The sequence below is a fragment of the Apium graveolens genome, chromosome 5 (assembly GCF_009905375.1).
Source record: "Apium graveolens cultivar Ventura chromosome 5, ASM990537v1, whole genome shotgun sequence".
Classification (NCBI taxonomy): Eukaryota; Viridiplantae; Streptophyta; class Magnoliopsida; order Apiales; family Apiaceae; genus Apium; species Apium graveolens.
Window position 1 is genome coordinate 201,609,450 of NC_133651.1, and position 20,554 is coordinate 201,630,003.

The 20,554-nt window shown below is 34.8% G+C and overlaps 1 protein-coding gene across 1 annotated transcript; it reads left to right on the forward strand.

Annotated features, from left to right (window-relative positions):
- Positions 1–4,986: 4,986 nt before the first annotated feature.
- Positions 4,987–20,173, forward strand: LOC141724700 (galactokinase-like). The gene is made up of 12 exons (XM_074526934.1): positions 4,987–5,448; positions 5,987–6,033; positions 15,369–15,463; positions 15,577–15,659; positions 16,403–16,471; positions 17,253–17,438; positions 17,969–18,103; positions 18,302–18,436; positions 18,779–18,849; positions 19,331–19,408; positions 19,576–19,717; positions 19,828–20,173. The coding sequence occupies exons 1-12, from the start codon at positions 5,101–5,103 to the stop codon at positions 19,936–19,938; spliced, it is 1,500 nt and encodes a 499-aa protein (XP_074383035.1). The 5' UTR covers positions 4,987–5,100; the 3' UTR covers positions 19,939–20,173.
- Positions 20,174–20,554: the final 381 nt, after the last annotated feature.

A 20,554-nucleotide genomic window follows, 5' to 3' on the forward strand; every position in this document is an offset into this window, starting at 1 on the left:
AGTGAAATTGGGTATGCTCTGACCCAACCACAGACTCTCTCAGGCAAGCAAATTCTGGAGTTTTGGAGGTCTGGAGTCTATGATAATGGTGGTGAAATTGGGTCCCCAAGCATCATTTTTACAATAGGGGAAGATGAGCACTTGGTAACCTTGTCAACTGTTCGACAAGCATTGCATCTGCCAGAAAACTGTACTTACAATTCACAAGTTGGGGAGTCAGTTCTTCAAAACATGATGGTAAATCTTGGCTATGAGAACTCTTTATCCAAGCTGGGACAACTGAAGAGGCCCTACATCAGGAGGGAGTGGAGCTTCTTTTTTGATTGTATTACCAAAGCCTTTGCCAACAAATGCTCAAATTTTGATGCTATTCCAATCATGAGTCAACAAATCGGGTATGCTCTTCTTAATCAAACTCATTTTCATTATGCTAGTGTTGTGCTAGGGTTTATCGGTAATAGGATGAAAGAAGATAGCAACATAGTATATTTTGCTAGATTCTGTCAGCTTATATATAGTTTCTGTTGTTCTGATGCACCTCAAAACTTTAGTGAGTTAATTGAACCCTTTAAACTTCACAAAAGGGCTTTCACAGACTTATTATGTGCTGATAATAAGAAGGACATACTAAGACCCCTCCAAATATCCCAATTTGTCAAACAATTCTTAGTAAATTCTAATCCTCACACATACACAACCATATATCCTGATGTTGCACCTACACAGCCTACTACTTCTCAACCTCCACAAACCCAGCCTTCCAATACTCAACCACATCCTACTATCAGAACCTACTATCAACCAAAACAATCCACTTCTGGTGTCTCTCAACAGATACCAGTTGTCAGCACTTTCAAATCCAAAACCAAACCAACCTCTGGTACTTCTCAAAAGGTGCCAGTTGTAAAATCTGCTACAACATCCAGACCCAAATCTTCAAGAGCAATATATGTTCCTCAATCTCCATCAAGGAGAAAGAGAAGGCTGATTCTGAGAGATGAATCAGATGAGAAAGAACAGGTCCAGGTTCCTGCATCAGAACCTGTGACAATAGAAGCTGAAGAGGTAACTCCTCAGAAACAAAATGAAGCTGAGGGTTCTGGGATTTTGAAAAGGAAAAGACCTTCAAGTTCTGATACAGATCATGTCAGCCCTCCATCTAGAAAATAAAAATCAAGGAAGAAAAGTGCAGGTGTGCATCTTGCACAAATTTAATTTAAGCTGAAGATACTGAGAAAAGGGATCAGGAATCTCTGATCTTATCAGAACCTATACTGATTGAAGCCCTTCCAGCACCTGAAGAAGTTCTGATTCTGGAATATGAAATTCCTGAAGTCCACAGATCGGAACCTGAACAAGAATCTGTGATTTCTCCACCTCACTCTCCATTCAAAGAAACTGCCTCAGTTGAAGATTCAGAGTTAAGTCCTGAAATTGACATTCACAGGCTGAATATTCCAATTATTTTTTATCTGGAAGCACCACCAGCAAAAGAGTCCACTCCACCTATTTCTCCAATACTAAATGCTGAAATTCCTACTCATTAATTCTGGATTTGGAAACTGAAGATCAGAATTTGGAAACAGATGAAGTTACTCCAGAATCTCCTTCGGTTACACACACTCTGGTGTTATCAGAAGATGATGCGATTTTATAAAATTCTGAAGAGAGTGCTTCAGCAAATGCTCCAGTCAATGCTCCAATTCTTGGCAAGGAGGCAATGTTTAAATTTGTTGAAGAAGATGTCCTAGTTCCTTGGGAGGAAACCTTTAGAGGAGTTGAATGGACAAAGAAGTGGAATGAACCTGACTTCATTCCCAGCCCAACTGTTCTGACAGATCATTTTGCAAAAGCTGATGAGTTGCTGATAAATTCTGCCTTCAAAACACAACTTAAAGTCACTGCTCTCAGTACTAAAACTCTACAAGGTCAACACTCCACGACTCATGCACAGGTTGATAAACTTCAAGAAAAAGTTGATAAGCTAGCCATGGTGCAAGATCTAGAAAGGAAGAGGTTTTTTAGACCAATTCAAGAAAGAGTGGATGCTATTGAGCAAAATCAAGCCAAGTAGCAGGCCCAACTGGATGAGGTCTTACAAAATCAAGCTGCTCAACAAACTCAGTTAAATGAGATCCAATCTTCAATGGAACTCCTTCTTTCTCTACTCCTGAAAGATGATGCCAAAAGGGGGAGCAGGTAGTTAAGTCCAAATGCTCACCAATCAAGACACTGAAGAAAAAGGATGATCATGGTGATGACCAGGGAAACTCTGATAAGAGTAGAGGTCACAGTCAAGGAGAGCAATTGAGCAGGATTCCTTCTCAACAGACAGGTTCTCATCAGAGATTGTCTGGTTCTACTCAAAGGAGGAATAAGGAAGGAAAGAAGCTTATAAATCAGGATGTTCCCTTGTTGATCACAAATTCTGATGATCAAGTTCTGACAACTACTTCTGATGTAATGATTCAAGCTGGAAGCTAAGATTCACAGAAGTTTTTACAGACTCTGAAATTCAAGGGAAAGAAAGCAACATTCTTTTACAAGGATCCCAAAATTCAAACTATTGATGAAGAACTGGCCAAGAGACTATTCCTTAAGGATAATCCAAGAGTGGATTTAGAGGAATTAAGAGAAGAAGAAGCTAAATTTGCTGCTGAGAAGAGCAAACCAAAGTCAAAAGCTTCTGATGTTAAAAAGCCATCAAGGCCAAAAGAAAAGGGGATTGTGATAAGAGAAAGATCTGCCACATAGATTCCTAGATCAAGGACTAGATCTCAAACTACTACTGATCCCAAAGACAAGGGAAAATAAAAAGTTGGGGAGCCAGTCAAGAAACAGAAGATGAAGATTCCTCAAATTCTGATGTATCATGTGTGCAAGATGGTTCAAGTCTTTGATGATACTACTGTTGAAGATGAAACAGTTAAAACTCTGAAGAGAAAAAGGATGACAGAAGAATCTAAGACAACCTCTGACATAGCTCAAGTTGTTCAGAGTGAAGATATTTCAGAACAGCAAGCTACAGATGAAATTGCAAATCCTGACCAATTCATCAAGACATCAACCTCTGACACTGCTCAAGTTGACATAGACAGCTTAACACTTGATCAGAAAAAGAAGCTGCTATGGAACAAAGCTACTCTAGTGGAACCTAAGACCAATCTAATGCTAAATCAACTTGTATCTTTTGGGTTTAGTCCTAAGCAAGCTAGAGACAAGTCTGGATTAGGTTCTGACAAAGAAAAGAGACAAACATGAGTAGAAGTTACTCTCAGAGATCCTTTCATTTTGACAAACAAACCATATGAAGAAATCAAAGAAAAGCACCTTGACAAAGTGCTGTCTGCTCAAATTGTCTTGGATACGCATGATGAATCAAAAGTTAAAGAAAAATTGATCCTATTTCTCAATGATGGCAGAACTTACAGACTAGCAGATTCTGATGTGCTAAAGAAGTCTGTCAAAGAGTTTCAACATATTCACTACCTTCTGGAAGTAAAATCTGATGTTACAAGAAGATGGTCAGATTATATTTTGAAGGTTATAAGAGATCTTCTCAGAATTTCTGGTGCAAAATCTTCTCAATACATTCCAAAAATCACTGAAGATGATGGAAGGGAAATTTCTATGAAGAAGAAGTCTGCCAAGATTGAAGTAATTCTGAAGGGAAAGTGTCTATACAATAATGAAGACTCTTCACATCCTAGAGTTATCAGACTTGGAGATGGGCTTGAAAGAACATCAATTCCTGTACTCAGAGCAGCCATTTATCAGATTGGTGATAATGAAGATGAAGAACTGATGCAAGTCAAAGCACAGTTAGTTGAAGTTCTGAGAAATGTTGAGGACAAGCTGGTAACAGACTTTCTAAGGAATCACTTTGGATTCAGATTGATCCAGTGATATTGGTAAAGCTACATGTATTGTAAGTTGTATTTAGCTGTTTAAAATAATATCTCATTGCATTTGTACTTAAATGTTTTTGACATCATCAAATCTATTAACTTGTATATTTTTCATAATTTACAAGTTGGGGGAGATTGTTAGATATATTTGTGATGTCATGTATAATCTGATTTGTTTAGTTTCAGAACTTAGTATCAGAACTTAACTAGAAATCAGAACTTGCTGAAGACAGGAAGTTATCAGAACTTAAGGCGTCAGAACTTATATCAGGACTTAAGTGCGGGTACATTTCAGATAAGGAAAACAGCTGATTTACAGGAGAGGATCTGGATTAAACAAGTAAAGATATGCATGAAGAATTGGACAGCTATAGGACTGCAGTAGATAATCTCTGATTGATGTATTCTAGGAAACAGTATCATTATCATATCAATTAGTAGTTATCTTGTAACTGTGTATTATATAAACACAGATTAGGGTTTACACTATAAGTGTTATCATTCTCAAGAATATTATTCATTGTAACCCTAGCAGCTCTTAGTGATATCATATATCACTGAAAGAGTAGATTAAACCTACTGTAACATAATTTGATATTGAATAAACTTTTTTTCTATTACATACTTGTGTTTATAATCGAATTGATTGTAGATACTATATTCAACCCCCTTCTATAATATCATTGAGGCCAAACATTATATTAGTCATTACTCATTAGCCGTGCACTTTGCACTTTTTATTTCTGAATGTTAATTTATCAAACAACTCGAATCTAAATTTATCAATATTTGATTTTTTTTTATTCCTAATGTTTTATCTCGGACCCACTAAAATAATTTATTCGGTCTTTCTAATGTGTGCCCAAGGGCAGACAATAAGCACTAACTCCCATGAGTTTGGTGCATTTTGATTGGTGTAGTTGTTATAAATACAGGGGGTCCATCAATATTTATGATTAGAGGACCAATCAAAATGCATCAAACTCGTGGGAGTTAGTGCTTATTGTGTGGAAACCCGTAATTTATATAAGCAGGTAAAACGATCCCATGAAATTCAAAAATCCTAACAACAAAAAAAGCATTACAAAAACCAAGGACACGTAAGTCAGCATCTACATCAGTTAATCTGTTACAACTAAACAGATAAGATTACATAAAATACACAAATATATCTATATCCACCGCTACAACAATGGCAACAACAAACCAAGAAGATTTACCAGTCCCAATCTACTCGAAACTCGAGCCAGTTTACGGAACCGGATCACAACTAGAAGAAGCACAGCTGCGATTTAACACTGTAAATTCTAAATTTAATGAGTGTTTTAGTTGCAGTCCGGATGTTTATGCTCGATCACCTGGTCGTGTGAATTTGATCGGTGAACATATAGATTATGAAGGCTACTCGGTGTTGCCGATGGCTATTAGACAAGATACGATTGTTGCGATTCGAAAACGGCGTGATGGAGAGAAAGTTATTCGGATTGCTAATGTTAATGATAAGTATGAGTTTTGTACTTATCCTGCTGATCCTACTCAGGTATATTTGTTTAGAATCTTGTTACTCTCGATGAGTCAAACCACTAACCTCTCTTCGAGAGAGCAAGATGCACCAACCATTTATTGATGTTCATAATTGCATTGTATTGGATACGGTGTGTAAATTTACGGAGATAATGTATATGTGTTTATGTCTAATATAATAGAAGTTTGATATTCGATAATATAATGGTCTTGATGTGTTGTTACTTTTTTTGAAGTTAAGGTAGTAGATACGGTAGTGTGTTTTAATTCTTGATGAATTATAGGCTATTATGGGCTTTTGATTTTTAGAGGCGGTGGTGTGTTATGTGTTTGCTAGTTTCGGTTATTGGTTATCTCAGGGCTTGGTGTTTATTTGACTAAGGTTGAAAGAGTAGGAGTGTTTTTTGTTTGACTTTTTAGGTTGCTTGTTAAATGATTTTGATTGAGCAGGGGTTAGCAAAAACTAAATTAGTTTGATTTGAACATGTCAATCACTTGGTATTACTTTGGTTCGTAATTCTGCTGATGATCAGTATTGTGTTTTGTGTATACAGGAGGTTGATTTGAAAAATCATAGATGGGGACACTACTTTATATGTGGGTAAGAAACTGGACCTATATGAATTAATATTCTGCTGTTTACACTATATAACTTACTTTGAGATTTTACTGAATAGGTCTAATCGATAATGTTGTAATCGAGATTTAAGTGGTATAATGTAGTATGTTATCTGAAATTCTAATCAATGTTGAAGTGTTCAGATTTTCCATTCTCAAGATTATTTTTCTAAACCACACAAGACTTAAGTCACTCAAATCTAAGCAACTTCACATAACAAAAATTAGACGTACAATATTGTTTAAGTTTCTGTTTCTCCCCATCTCAGACCCACCTTAATTATCTTAAGGACACTCTTATGAGTTTCAAGTATGTCTGTAGAAGGTGACATGATATTCATATCTTTCAAGTCCAAAACTACTTTTCCTTGAGGATAATCATGAAACAAAAATGATCATAATCAACATATTAATTTGGCATATTGAGTGAATGGTGTGCGTCTTAGTGTTATTTGAAAGTTTACACTGTTGTGACTTTAATTCGTGGTCATTTGCCCAAGGTGATATAGTACCAGAGCTGGCTGGTTGCTTCACTGTGGTGACTTAAAAGTTATTTAATTTATTATTTGATGCAAGCAAGTAGGAACCGTTTAGAAAACCTAATCTATGTAAACATATGCATGTAAAACCTTAACATTTATGTGCATGTCTTTTTTAATCAACGAAGTGAAGGGTTTTTAGCACATAAACGTAGCGAAAACGTAAATTTAAATCTTAAAAAAAAACGAAACCCTCCGCAGGATCCATGCGAAAAATAATATTTAATTCGTAGTTCAGTATGTTTACCTTAAGAAGCTTTACGTTAATGGAAAGATGGAGATCTTAAATGGCGATCCAAAAACGATGAACGGAGATCCTTAGCAGCTGCTCCTCAAGTGTGAAACACTCCACCGGTATCCACCAAGAAAACGATGTAATGAAGGATGAGAAGATGGAGAGAATTAGGGTTTTGTAAATCTTTTAGGTTGAATCAAAAACAGGGTCTATAATAGTATATTTATAAGCAAAATTTTCAGCTGAAAATTTTCCCATAAAATATTATTATTATTAACCCTTTATTATTCTCACTAATAATTAAAACACATTTTAATTATTAATCATTTTTCTAAACTCTTTAGAAATAATTCTCTCACTTGATTTAATTTCCATAAATTAAATTCTTAATTAATAATATTAAGAACATTTTCTTAATTAATTTATAATCAATTAAATCTCATTTAATCAATTATTAAATTTGCCAATTAATTATTTATTTCATAAATAAATAATTATCAGCCATTATTAATTAATTCCTCCACTTTTAAATCATTCTCTTTTATGGTGTGACCCTGTAGGTTCAATATTAAGCCGGTAGTAGAAATAAATAATAATAAAACTATTTTATCATTATTTATATAAATTCTCTAATTCATTAAATATGATTAATTAATTAATCATATTTATTCTACATCGTGAGAGATACTTCTCAGCATATCACGACTATCCGGATAATACGAATTCACTGCTTAGAATACCAAGAACCTATTCAGTGGGTAGTTACCGTACAATCAATTCCTTCTACCCAACAATGTCACGATTAAATACAAGGCATGGAACTTGTGTCAAGCCTATCTTATTTAATCACTTGCTTTCCCATTCACTATGCTTAGTTCTATTTAATGTAAATTAGAAACTCCTTTCTAATTTCATTCACTCTGGCCAGAGATTTCTGAACTAGTATAAGTGGATCAGCATTGAACATTCTCTTCCTTCACTAGAAGGGGTAGATCCTTTATTGATCATACACTATCTTCGTGTACAAATTCTTATATCCAGTAGAGCCCTTATAATTGTCCCTTGTGACTAAGAACTAAACCAAAGTATAGTTCAGTGTACACAAGATGACTATGATGACCTAAAGTCTAAGGATGTACAACTATCACTATGTGAACAACTGTTGACACGTCAGTAAACTTCATCAGTTGTTCAGCTGTGGGAGTCATGTTCAGTGAACTTATTCTATAATAAGCACCTACATACTAGCTATAGTGTCACCACACAAATGTCTATGAGAACAGACATCCTTCATAATGAAGCAAGCATAGTATGTACCGATCTTTGCGGATTATTAATTACCAGTTAATAATCCTACCAGGAACTATTTAAGTTTAGAGTTATCATCTTTTAGGTCTCATTATTATGATCTCATCACAATCCATAAAAAGCTTTACTCTAAACTGTGATATATCTTATTTAAACATTTAAATAGATAGAGCCCGCAATAAAAACAAAACAAGCCTTTTATTAATATCAATGAAATCAAAACAGATTACATAAAAGTTATTCCTAAATCCTCATACATGATTGGACTTAGGACATATCTCTTTCAATCTCCCACTTGTACTAAAGACAATCACTATGGTATCTAATATCCATCTTGTCTTTATGACGATTAAAGTGACTCTGAGAAAGTAGCTTTGTGAGTGGGTCTGCTACGTTGTTATGTGTGTCAACTCTCTCAATGTTGACATCTCCTCTTTCAACAATCTGAATTGCAGCACCATTCAGAGTAAACACGTACCCTGACTTAGATTAGCTATCACTTTCTGATTGAAAACTAGAGTCAGTATAACCCTCTATTTTCAACTCAGATTCACCACCAAAAACAAGAAAAATGTCCTGAGTCCTTCGCATGTACTTAAGGATGTTTTTCACTGCTTTCCAGTGGTCTTCACCTGGATTGGACTGATATCTGCTCGTCACACTAATTGAATAAGCAACATCATGCCTTGTACACAACATCGCGCACATGATAGATCCTATTGCTGAAGCATAAGGAATCTTACTCATACGCTCTCTTTCCTCAGGTGTCTTAGGAGATATTTTTTCGGAAAGGGACACTCCATGGCTCATCGGTATGAGACCTCTTTTGGAGTTTTCCATGCTAAACCTTTTAAGCACTTTCTGGATGTATGTACCCTGGGTAAAACCTATCATTCTTCAAGATCTATCTCTATAGATCTTCATACCGAGAATGTAGGATGCTTCTCCCAAGTCCTTCATGGTGAAGTTCTTTGATAGTCATACTTTGACTGATTGTAGCATCGGTATATCATTTCCTATAAGAAGTATGTCATCCACATACAATACAAGAAATGTTACCGCGCTCCCACTAACCTTCTTGTAGACACATGATTCATCTATGTTTTTGATAAAACCAAACTCTTTGATTGTCTCATCAAAACGGATGTTCCATCTACGAGAAGCTTGCCTTAAACCATATATGGTTCGCAGCAGCTTACACACTAGGTGTTCATTTCCCTTGGAAAGAAAACCCTCTGGCTTTGTCATATACACTTCCTCCTCAAGTTCCCCATTGAGGAAGACCGTTTTCACGTCCATTTGCCAGATCTCATAGTCGTAGTAAACAGCAATCGCAAGCAAAATCCGAATTGATTTTAACAGGGCTACAGGCGAAAAAGTTTCATCAAAGTCAATCCCTTGCCTTTGTTTGAATCATTTTGCCACGAGCCTGGCCTTATAGGTCTCCACCTGACGATCTGCTCCAATCTTTCTTTTGTATACCCACTTGCATCCAATAGGCTTTACACCTTCAGGCGCCTTAACCAGAGTCCATACTTGGTTGGTATACATAGATTCCATTTCGGATTTCATGGCACTATGTCATTTCTCTGAGTCAACATTACTCATAGCCTCATTATAGGTCACAGGGTTGTCATCATCAATAATTGACAACTCATTGTCATTCTCAATGACAAGGCCATAATACCTCTCAGGTTGGCGAGACACTCTCCATGTCCTACAAATGGGCTGTTCCACAGAAGGTTGTTCAGTCTGAACAGGTGTTTCCACTTGATCCGTAGTAGTTTGTGCTTCTTGAACTTCATCAAGTTCAATTTTGCTCCCACTGTTTCCTTCAAGGATAAACTCCTTTTCCAAGAAGGTAGCATGTCTGGAGACAAACACCCGATGATCGGTGTAAAAGTAATACCCCAAAGTCTCTTTAGGATATCCCACAAAATTACATTTTACGGATCGAGATTCCAGCTTATCTGGGTCAACTTTCTTGACATAAGCTGGACATCCCCAAATCTTAACGTGTTTAAGACTCGGTTTCCTTTTTTTCCATATCTCATAAGGTGTTTGAGGAACAGATTTAGAAGGCACCTTATTCAGTAAATATGCTGATCAGTAAATATGCTGAGGTTTCTAATGCTTAACCCCATAGGAATACTGGAAGATTCGCATACCTCATCATGGATCGAACCATGTATAACAAAGCTCGATTTCTCCTTTCAGATACCCCATTTAACTGTGGAGTATATGAAGGAGTCCACTGGGAGAATATACCATTTTCTTTGAGATAATCTAGAAACTCTCCATTCAAGTATTCACCACCTCGATCTGATCGAAGAGTTATAATACTATGTTTGGTTTGTTTCTCCACTTCATGTTTATATTTTTTGAACTTTTCAAAGGCTTCAAACTTGTGTTTCATCAAATACACATATCCGAATCTAGATCTATCATCTATGAAAGTAATGAAGTACGAAAATCCACCCATGGCTTGCGTAGACATTGGTCCACATACATCTGTGTGTACCAATCCTAGCAAATCTGCAGCCCTCTCTCCATGTCCACTAAATGGAGATTTGGTCATTTTACCCAATAGATAAGACTCGCATGTAGGATATGATTCAAAATCAAAGGGGTCAAGTAACCCTTCCTTATGCAATGTCCGAAGTCTATTTTCACTAATATGACCTAGCCTACAGTGCCATAAATAGGTCAGATTTTCATCATCTCGTTTTCTTTTATTAGTTTGTTCAATCTGAAGTAAATCATGCTCTACGTCACATACATTCAGACCATTATTTAAAATGGCACGTCCAAAAAGAACATTATCTCTAAGGATAGAACATTCATTATTCTTAATAATAAATGAAAAACCATCCACATCCAACATAGGAATAGAAACAATATTCCTCACAATAGAGGGAACGTAATAACAATTATTCAAAATAATAGTCTTGCCCGTAGGCATATGTAAACTAAATGATCCTACAGATATGGCCACAACCCTTGCTCCATTGCCCATACGTAGAATCACCTCATCTTTTTCAAGAGTCCTACTTCCCTTTAGTCCTTGCAACGAATTGCAAATATGAGAACCACAGGCGGTATCTAATACCCAAGTAGAAATTTGACCTAGTGACATATTAACTTCGATCATGAACATGTCTGAATCAGAAGCGGTAGTCTTACTACCCTTCTTCTTCAATTCTGCAAGGTAAACCTTCCAGTTTCTCTTCCAGTGCCCCAACTTGTTACAGTGAAAACAAACAGCTAAATTAGGACCAGTCAACTTGTGAGCATCTAGTATGCTCCGGAGTGATAGTGCATAAGACATGACGAATATAGTAAATCTGTAAATGATAAACACATAACAACACTTAGCAAATATTCAATTTCATTTCAAAACACTATATGAATCGGGTCTTTATTCATAAGTGTCTCCCACTAGTTTATCTAATTTTTTCAACCCCCTAAGTGAAAATTAAGCATTCATAATGCTAGTGGGAATAGGGATCCTACATTCCATCACACAACCTCGGCTGTGGCACGAAACGTCATGTGATGTTCAATAGGCAGACAACTCTTGTCAATTACATCTTATGTTATTCCCTAATATAAGTTTAGCCTCTTGAATAATTGAGTCACGGCTGTGGCACGACAAACTCAATATTCTAAGTCAAGTCTAACCCAACATTTCGTACAATTGAATCAGTCTCCAACGGCCCACGGCTGTAGCACGTACCGACCTTTAGATTCTAATTCAATGTACACATCTCTATGTAATAAACAAGTATTTCTTATTTCGAAATCAAAGCCCTCGGCTGTAGCACGAAACGACAATGTTTTAAAATAAGAACAACTTTTTACCATGTTGGAAGGCAAAGCGGCAAAAAACAAATAGACACACAAGCCCGTTGTGTCATTGGCCAATTACTACTTGATATTATTTAATTTTAGAGGGATTATATTACGTTACAATCATAATCATATTATAAAGAGATTCTTCCTTTTAAATTAAATATTTCAAATCAATAATCGATAATCAGATGATTCCCAGATTAGGTGGAGCATTGTCAAGAGGCGTCACTTAATAACCCTTTCTTACAGATAGAAATATGTTGTTGACAGAATCATCCTTTCTCTCAATATTGAAAATTCATATTCAATTACGTGTTTCATAAACACAAGAATCTCATGATCGTATTCATAATATTTATTGTTAAGGCAAGAAACGATTCCTATTCTAGATTTTCTAGAGCACGCCTTATATTGATTTAAGTTCACCTAAATCTATCATCGCATGGTAAACATAGGCATATATCTCATATATAAAATTAAATAAACAAGTAAATGTAAAGTGCAATAAAGTAAATGTGTTTGGTTATGGCCCCATCCTATGTGATCTTTATCAAGCTCATGATAAAGATCAAGGTCAATCTAATATGGTGATGGAAATAAATACAACTACTTATTACATAAGTCTTCTTGTATGCCTCGTCTTCTTCTTTGTATCACCTCCATTGGATAGCCTTCTTGAGTCTTCAATTACATTACATGATTGAAAGTAAAACTAATTTATTGAACTTACAAGAATAACTCGAGTTACATTCGAGATTTATGATTAAAAAGATTGACGACATGCAAGTCGTATTTAAAACCAAAACCAAAACCATTACACTAAGGTCGAAAGGCCATAACCATCCACCATGCTCATACAACACATAAAAGCATGTTAAAACACATAATCTGATCTTAACATATCATATTATCCATGATCTAATCATAAAAAGAAAATATGACAAAAATTAGAAAAATCAGAATCAAATCAGAAAAACAAGAATCACTGTTTACGGGCAGTAAACGACGTCAAACGCCTTACAAACGAGTCGTTGATATCAGTTTTGTTCAGACGCTCGTTTACCTATGGAATAGGGTATTCGTTTGCGTAAATCGGACACCAGACCCAGGTTTCAGCAAATCAGCAGCAGCCAATTCAGAATCCGTATCTAATATGATTCTCATAATTAGAACAAACATAAATCATGTATATATCAGTATATATACAGATTACATAATCATCTTATGATTATACAACTCACATGAATATCATATATTCAAAACTATACATATATAAGCATATTATATCAACATCAAATCATGGCGAATCACGTACATGCTCATATATCGAAAACAGTTAAACACATAAACGAATTAAAAACTTTTCGCAAGTAGCTCTGATGCCATTGTAGGGTTTTTAGCACATAAACGCAGCAAAAACGTAAATTTAAATCTTAAAAAAAACGAAACCCTCCACAGGATCCATGCGAAAAATAATATTTAATTCGTAGTTCAGTATGTTTACCTTAAGAAGCTTTACGTTAACGTTGTGTTCCCGAATCTAGGGTAGAAAAGAAAAGAATAGAAAATAACCAATTTTCCTTTCTCTCCTAATCTTTCCAAAAGTGGGAAGAAGATTTTGGAGACAAAAATAAAAAAAAATTCTTCCCAAATCTGCAGCTTTCTTTTCCTTTCTTTCATAAAAGTTGTTCGGGAACAAGCTGAAGAAATGTATTCTTTATATTTCTTTTCTTTTCTCTCCAAAAAAAGTTTCTGGAACACAATGTAATGGAAAGATGGAGGTCTTTAATGGCGATCCAAAAATGATGAACGGAGATCCTTAGCAGCTGCTTCTCAAGTGTGAAGCACTCCACCGGTATCCACCAAGAAAACGATGTAATGAAGGATGAGGAGATGGAGAGAATTTGGGTTTTATAAATCTTTTTGGTTGAGGCAAAAATAGGGTCTATAATAGTATATTTATAGGCAAAATTTTCAGCTGAAAATTTTCCCTTTTATTATTATTAACCCTTTATTATTCTCACTAATAATTAAAACACCTTTTAATTATTAATCCTTTTTCTAAACTCTTTAGAAATAATTCTCTCACTTGATTTAATTTCCAAAAATTAAATTCTTAATTAATAATATTAAGAACCTTTTCTTAATTAATTTATAATCAATTAAATCTCATTTAATCAATTATTAAATTTGCCAATTAATTATTTATTTCATAAATAAATAATTATCAGCCATTATTAATTAATTCCTCCACCATTAAATCATTCTCTTTTATGGTGTGACCCTGTAGGTTCAATATTAAGCCGGTAGTAGAAATAAATAATAATAAAACTATTTAATCATTATTTATATAAATTCTCTAATTCATTAAATATGATTAATTAATTAATCATATTTATTCTACATCGTGAGGGATACTTCTCAGCATATCGCGGCTATCCGGATAATACGAATTCACTGCTTAGAATACCAAGAACCTATTCAGTGGGTAGTTACCGTACAATCAATTCCTTCTACCCAGCAATGTCACGATTAAATACAAGGCATGGAACTTGTGTCAAGCCTATCTTATTTAATCACTTGCTTTCCCATTCACTATGCTTAGTTCTATTTAATGTAAATTAGAAACTCCTTTCTAATTTCATTCACTCTGGCTAGAGATTCCTGAACTAGCATAAGTGGATCAGCATTGAACATTCTCTTCCTTCACTAGAAGGGGTAGATCCTTTATTGATCATACACTATCTTCGTGTACAAATTCCTATATCCAGTAGAGCCCTTATAATTGTCCCTTGTGACTAAGAACTAAACCAAAGCATAGTTCAGTGTACACAAGATGACTATGATGACCTCAAGTCTAAGGATACTTGTACAACTATCACTATGTGAACAACTGCTGACACGTCAGTGAACTCCATCAGTTGTTCAGCTGTGTGAGTCATGTTCAATGAACTTATTCTATAATAAGCACCTACATACTAGCTATAGTGTCACCACACAAATGTCTATGAGAACAGACATCCTTCATAATGAAGCAAACATAGTATGTACCGATCTTTGCGGATTATTAATTACCAGTTAATAATCCTACGACCAGGAACTATTTAAGTTTAGAGTTATCATCTTTTAGGTCTCATTATTATGATCTCATCACAATCCATAAAAAGTTTTACTCTAAACTGTGGTATATCTTATTTAAACATTTAAATAGATAGAGCCCGCAATAAAAACAAAATAAGCCTTTTATTAATATCAATGAAATCAAAACAGATTACATAAAAGTTATTCCTAAATCCTCATACATGATTGGACTTAGGACATATCTCTTTCACGAAGAACTATACTCATCCAATTTCTGCTAATGTTGGTTAAACTTCCTTGCAGGTATAAGGGCTTTTATGAATATGCTAAGATAAAGGGACTGGAAGTTGGTCCGGCAGTAGGACTTGACGTTTTGGTTGATGGGACAGTTCCAACTGGTACACTTTATTTACTTCTTACCACATGAATTACATACATTCAATTATTCTTTTAGGTGATGCAGGATTCTTAAACTGCAGTGATATAATTAATATCTTGTTGCTTTCTGCAGGATCTGGATTGTCAAGCTCTGCAGCATTTGTATGCTCTTCTACAATTGCCATAATGGCTGCCTTTGATGTTAGCTTGGCAAAGGTATTATACTTATCTTAAACCTTGTATAAACCTTTTATCTGGCTGTGCTTGTTGTCTATCAAAAAGAGCTGTTTAGACTGTTGTAGTATTGCTAACTGTGCTTGTACAACTAAATCCTTGTCGATTTCATTGTTCAGTGACGGCTTTTGTTGATATAAGATTTTTAAATATCCAGTTAGTCGATTATAACTTCATGTCAGATTTAAAAGAAATAATTTACCTTCGGAGCTTGTGTGTATCTATCAAAATTTGGGGAGAAAATTCTCTCCGTTAATCCTTTCCTTTTCCCACGAGACATATTTTGTTTCTGGTATATAACTTTCTCTAGGGATGATATATGGGATTCTATGGTATTAGCTCATTTTAATTTTTGCTTTTCCTCCTTCATATGAGTTGGGGCTATAATTTTGTTAAAATATCTTCTTCTGTGTGAAAAATAAATCAATTCCGAAGACGATAAGATAGGCTTGACATTATGTATTTTCTATATTATTATGAAGACATCTTACTTGTATAAAAAAATCTTTTAAATTTCTTAATAGAAAAGTTTTTTAATCCTATTTTTTCCCTAAATTTATAGCTTCTATTACGATGATGGGAATAATATACTGATGAATACTTGAATTCTTGATACCGAACCAATAGTAAAATACCATTAGACAATGCTAAGTTGTTTAAAAGAAAACATGACGGAATTTTCCTTTTATTTATCCTAATACTTTTGTTACACCTTTGTTTTACAGAAAGAACTTGCTCAACTTACTTGTGATTGTGAGAGACACATTGGGACACAATCTGGTGGTATGGATCAGGTATTTTTAGATGCTTCTCGGAGTTAATTCTCTTGGAAAATCCTTAAGCACCTGAGGCAACATGCTTCATGTACCACCTAATTTAATATTTTAGCTTTCTATTGCAAATGTATGTAGAATTTGTTATCTTTTTTTTTATTGGAGGAAGATATGCTTCGTTTGACTCATTATCAAAGCATGAAAGCACTGATGACTGTAAAAGATATAGTTAAACTTTGATATAATCTTACTAATCTTCTAGGTATGCATGTATTTGCTTCTGATGATGTATCGTTGGTTCACTCATCACCTCATACTTGAGAAGAGTAACTTCAAATCAGTCACCCTTTCAATGTGAACTTGAACTTTATTTTCTTAAGCTTATTCTTTTAATTGCATTTGTTATAATCCCAAATCTGGATCATTCACATGGTTAGACTGTACTAATCTGCTCCCGTATTGCAAATACGAAATATCTTGTTAAACTTCAGATTCTGAAATCATAATGAAACTCTTTCTTTGGGTAAATATATGCGAGTAGCCTACCGTAAGAGTGTTTATAGATTGTTCTTCTATATTACCGTAGACCAGGAGCTCCTAGGCCATTGTCCTCCGTTATGTCACTTACTCTACTCACTGTACTAAGTGATATTATAACACTTCTCATCAGCATGTAATTATTGTGGTTAACACGTGGTGCACATAATAATTATCATTGTTGACTTTCATACATCTTCAATAGTATTTCCGGGTAGTTCATGGATAGTATTTTAAGTGGTTTGTATCTTTCTTCTTACGACAGGCTATTTCCGTCATGGCTAGAGCTGGTTTTGCAGAACTGATTGATTTTAACCCTATACGTGCGACTGATGTTCAACTGCCAGCTGGTGGGTCTTTTGTGATAGCACATTCACTAGCTGAATCACAGAAGGCGGTCACAGCTGCTACAAATTACAATAATCGAGTTGTTGAATGCCGGCTAGCAGCCGTAAGTTTTATCTTATTTACTCAATTATATCCATCGCTTAAAAGAAAAAAAAAATCCCCATCTCCACTTTCCTTTTTTCAGATCTTTATATATGTATGTGCCTGGATGTACACCTATGACAAATATGTTAATTTCAGCACTGTTCTAATTTCTGGATGTGGTCAATTTATCAAGTTATTTTTCAATCTGAGCCTTTGGGCGCTCTATTATAAGTTTTTTAACTACTTTTGCGGACTTGTACTGTATGTTGGGGCAATCTATTCCAACTACTTTTGCAGATTTCTACTGTATGTTAGGCCCCTCAGGTTCAAAACTGTACTCGTATGGTTTAATAATAAATCCCTTGTTTGTTGACCTGGGTATTTGGGTTATTATCTGGTTCTATATACCACTGTTTGCACCTACGTGTGCCTTACTTGGGTATCTGAGCTCCTGCTTGCAGAAGTAAAAAAAGTTATATTGTGCATCTGCTTCATTATTGTCGAATTATATTTTGACAAATTATTAAAGTATATAAACTCTATATGCAGATTGTTCTTGCTATTAAGCTAGGGAAGAAACCTCAAGAAGCAATTTCTGAAATGAAAACTCTTTCTGACGTTGAAGGATTATGTGTAGCATTTGCAGATAGTCGAGGGTCAACTGATCCTGGTCTTGCTATCACGGTAATACTTTTATCCCTTTGATCACAAAAATTAATATAATCCGTTCTAGTACATTTGATGATATGTTGACTAGCAATTTTGTTGTGTTGGTTTTTCAATTTTTTTTTTACATATACTTCACTCTTTAGAATGTGCTAGCTTGTGTGGTACAAAGTTTTCCTCCCACACAATTAACTTAAAATAGTTCTTGTGTTACAGGAGCTATTGAATGAAGAACCATATAAATGTGAAGATATTGAAGAGCTTATTGGTGAAAAGCTCCTCGAGGTTTTTGCAAATTCTTCATCTTCTTTGGATGTGCTTAAAGCTGCCACGCACTTTAAGTTATTTCAGGTAACTCGTGTGAGCAGGCCTTTGTAAATATGTTGAGGTCAGATGAGGATTTTATTATTTAAATGCCTTTTTTAGAATATGGTGCCATTCAGCTGCTACTAATACTTAGTGTCTTCACTTTGAAAAATTGTTAGCTAGTCTTTTTGAATTTCTTCCAGATAAGAACATTTAAACTACTTTCTTAAATTTCTTCCAGATAAGAATATTTAAATTACTTTCAAAATATTAGTAAAAAGCGTATGTGGACATTGATTCTCTTTCTACAAACCTGTTATAAGATGTACTATATCTCTCATTGTTTTTATCAGTAATGGAAACTAATGCTTACTCACTTTTTACCAGAGAGCCTCCCATGTGTACTCAGAAGCCAAGCGTGTATTTAATTTCAGGGATGCCGTGTCATCAGCTTCAAGGTTGGTGATACTCTTACCTGCAGTATTATTGCACTTCTATTATGTTATGTCTTGTTGCTGGAATTCTCAAGATAGTGCTTTTTCCAAGCGAATAATGCTACTAGCTCAAGCATTCAAGTCATCAAATGTTAAAATCATTTTATTTATTTATTTATTTATTATTATTATTATTATTATTATTATTATTATTATTATTATTATTATTATTATTATTATTATTATTATTATTGTTATTAGTAATGTATGGCCTCGGATTCAATGATCACTATGTTATGGTAATGCTTCTACTTCTTCATCAAAATTATAAATAAACGGGGAGTGGTTCATCTGTCTGAGACTTGAATTTTGATTTTAAATGTTGGTCTATTGCACAACATATTTTGGAAATATCAGATCTAATACATAACATAAGCTATTAATGCATGGAAATCAGGTTTTTTCCATCAAGCTTTTAACATTAACTGTGATATTCTCGTTGCAGTGAAGAAGACAAGCTAAAAAAGCTTGGAGACCTAATGAATGAGAGCCACTATAGCTGCAGCATTCTGTATGAATGCAGGTATAATCCACTAGCTTTAATGAATCCTTTACTTTCCATAGTATAATATATGTTTCGTTCAAGAAAGGCTAAATTATGATCCAACATGCCAAGCACTTTGGTACATATTAGAATATTGGTTTTATAGAAATCCATATTGATGGCATTGTATTTGATATGTATGGTAGTTGTCCGGAGTTGGAAGAACTTGTTAAAATTTGTAGAGATAATGGTGCTTTTGGAGCGAGGCTCACTGGAGCTGGATGGGGTGGTTGTGCTGTAGCATTAGTGAAAGAAAGCATAGTCCTCCAGTTTATCCTCAATTTGAAGGTATGTAGCATCTGAAACTTATGGTCCAATGAATGCCAAAATTACAAGCCACGTACAACTAGTTTTATTTTGTTCGACAATCTGACGTTGTTGTAATTTACTTGTTCTAGGATCAATTTTATAAATCGAGAATTGACAAAGGGGTGATCAAGATGAATGATCTTGGTCTTTATGTTTTTGCTTCTAAGCCTTCAAGTGGTGCTGCGATTTTCAAGTTCTAAATCATATATTAAGGTTTTCGTGGATGGGTTGTAAATGACACTCAGTTAGGTTTCTTATTTAGCTGCTCTGTCATGGGCTAGTACAACAAAAAGCGAGCCCATGAATGGACAAAGTGTCATTACTTATTGAAGTGCCTACCTAGTTTCTCCCTTTCCGTGGTGTACCAAAAATTTTCCCACATCTGTTTTCCAAAACTTTATTTCCAATCTTGGAAGTTATTGTTGTGGACTGAAATGATGCATTTTTCTTTAATCAGTCTGTTAAAGCCATATACTAAAATGCGGAATAAATAGTGATTTACAAATGTTTGTGTCCACCTCAATGAAGCCCTCCATGTGGAAAAACCAACCACGAAATTATGTCCAAGGGCTCCAACCAGTCAACCACAGACCCTAACATTTATAATGGCACATGTAGTTTGTTTATGAAGATCATTGTTGTCGTCACCGGCGTCTACCTTGACCTTGTGTTACATTCCTCGGTCCCAAACGGCTCACTATTCATATAAATTACATAAAGTGTAGTATTATAGGTACCAAAATAACTTTCAAAACACATGACATATTTCAATTAGTGGATTCATATTAACACATATGCGTTAATCTGAATTTACGA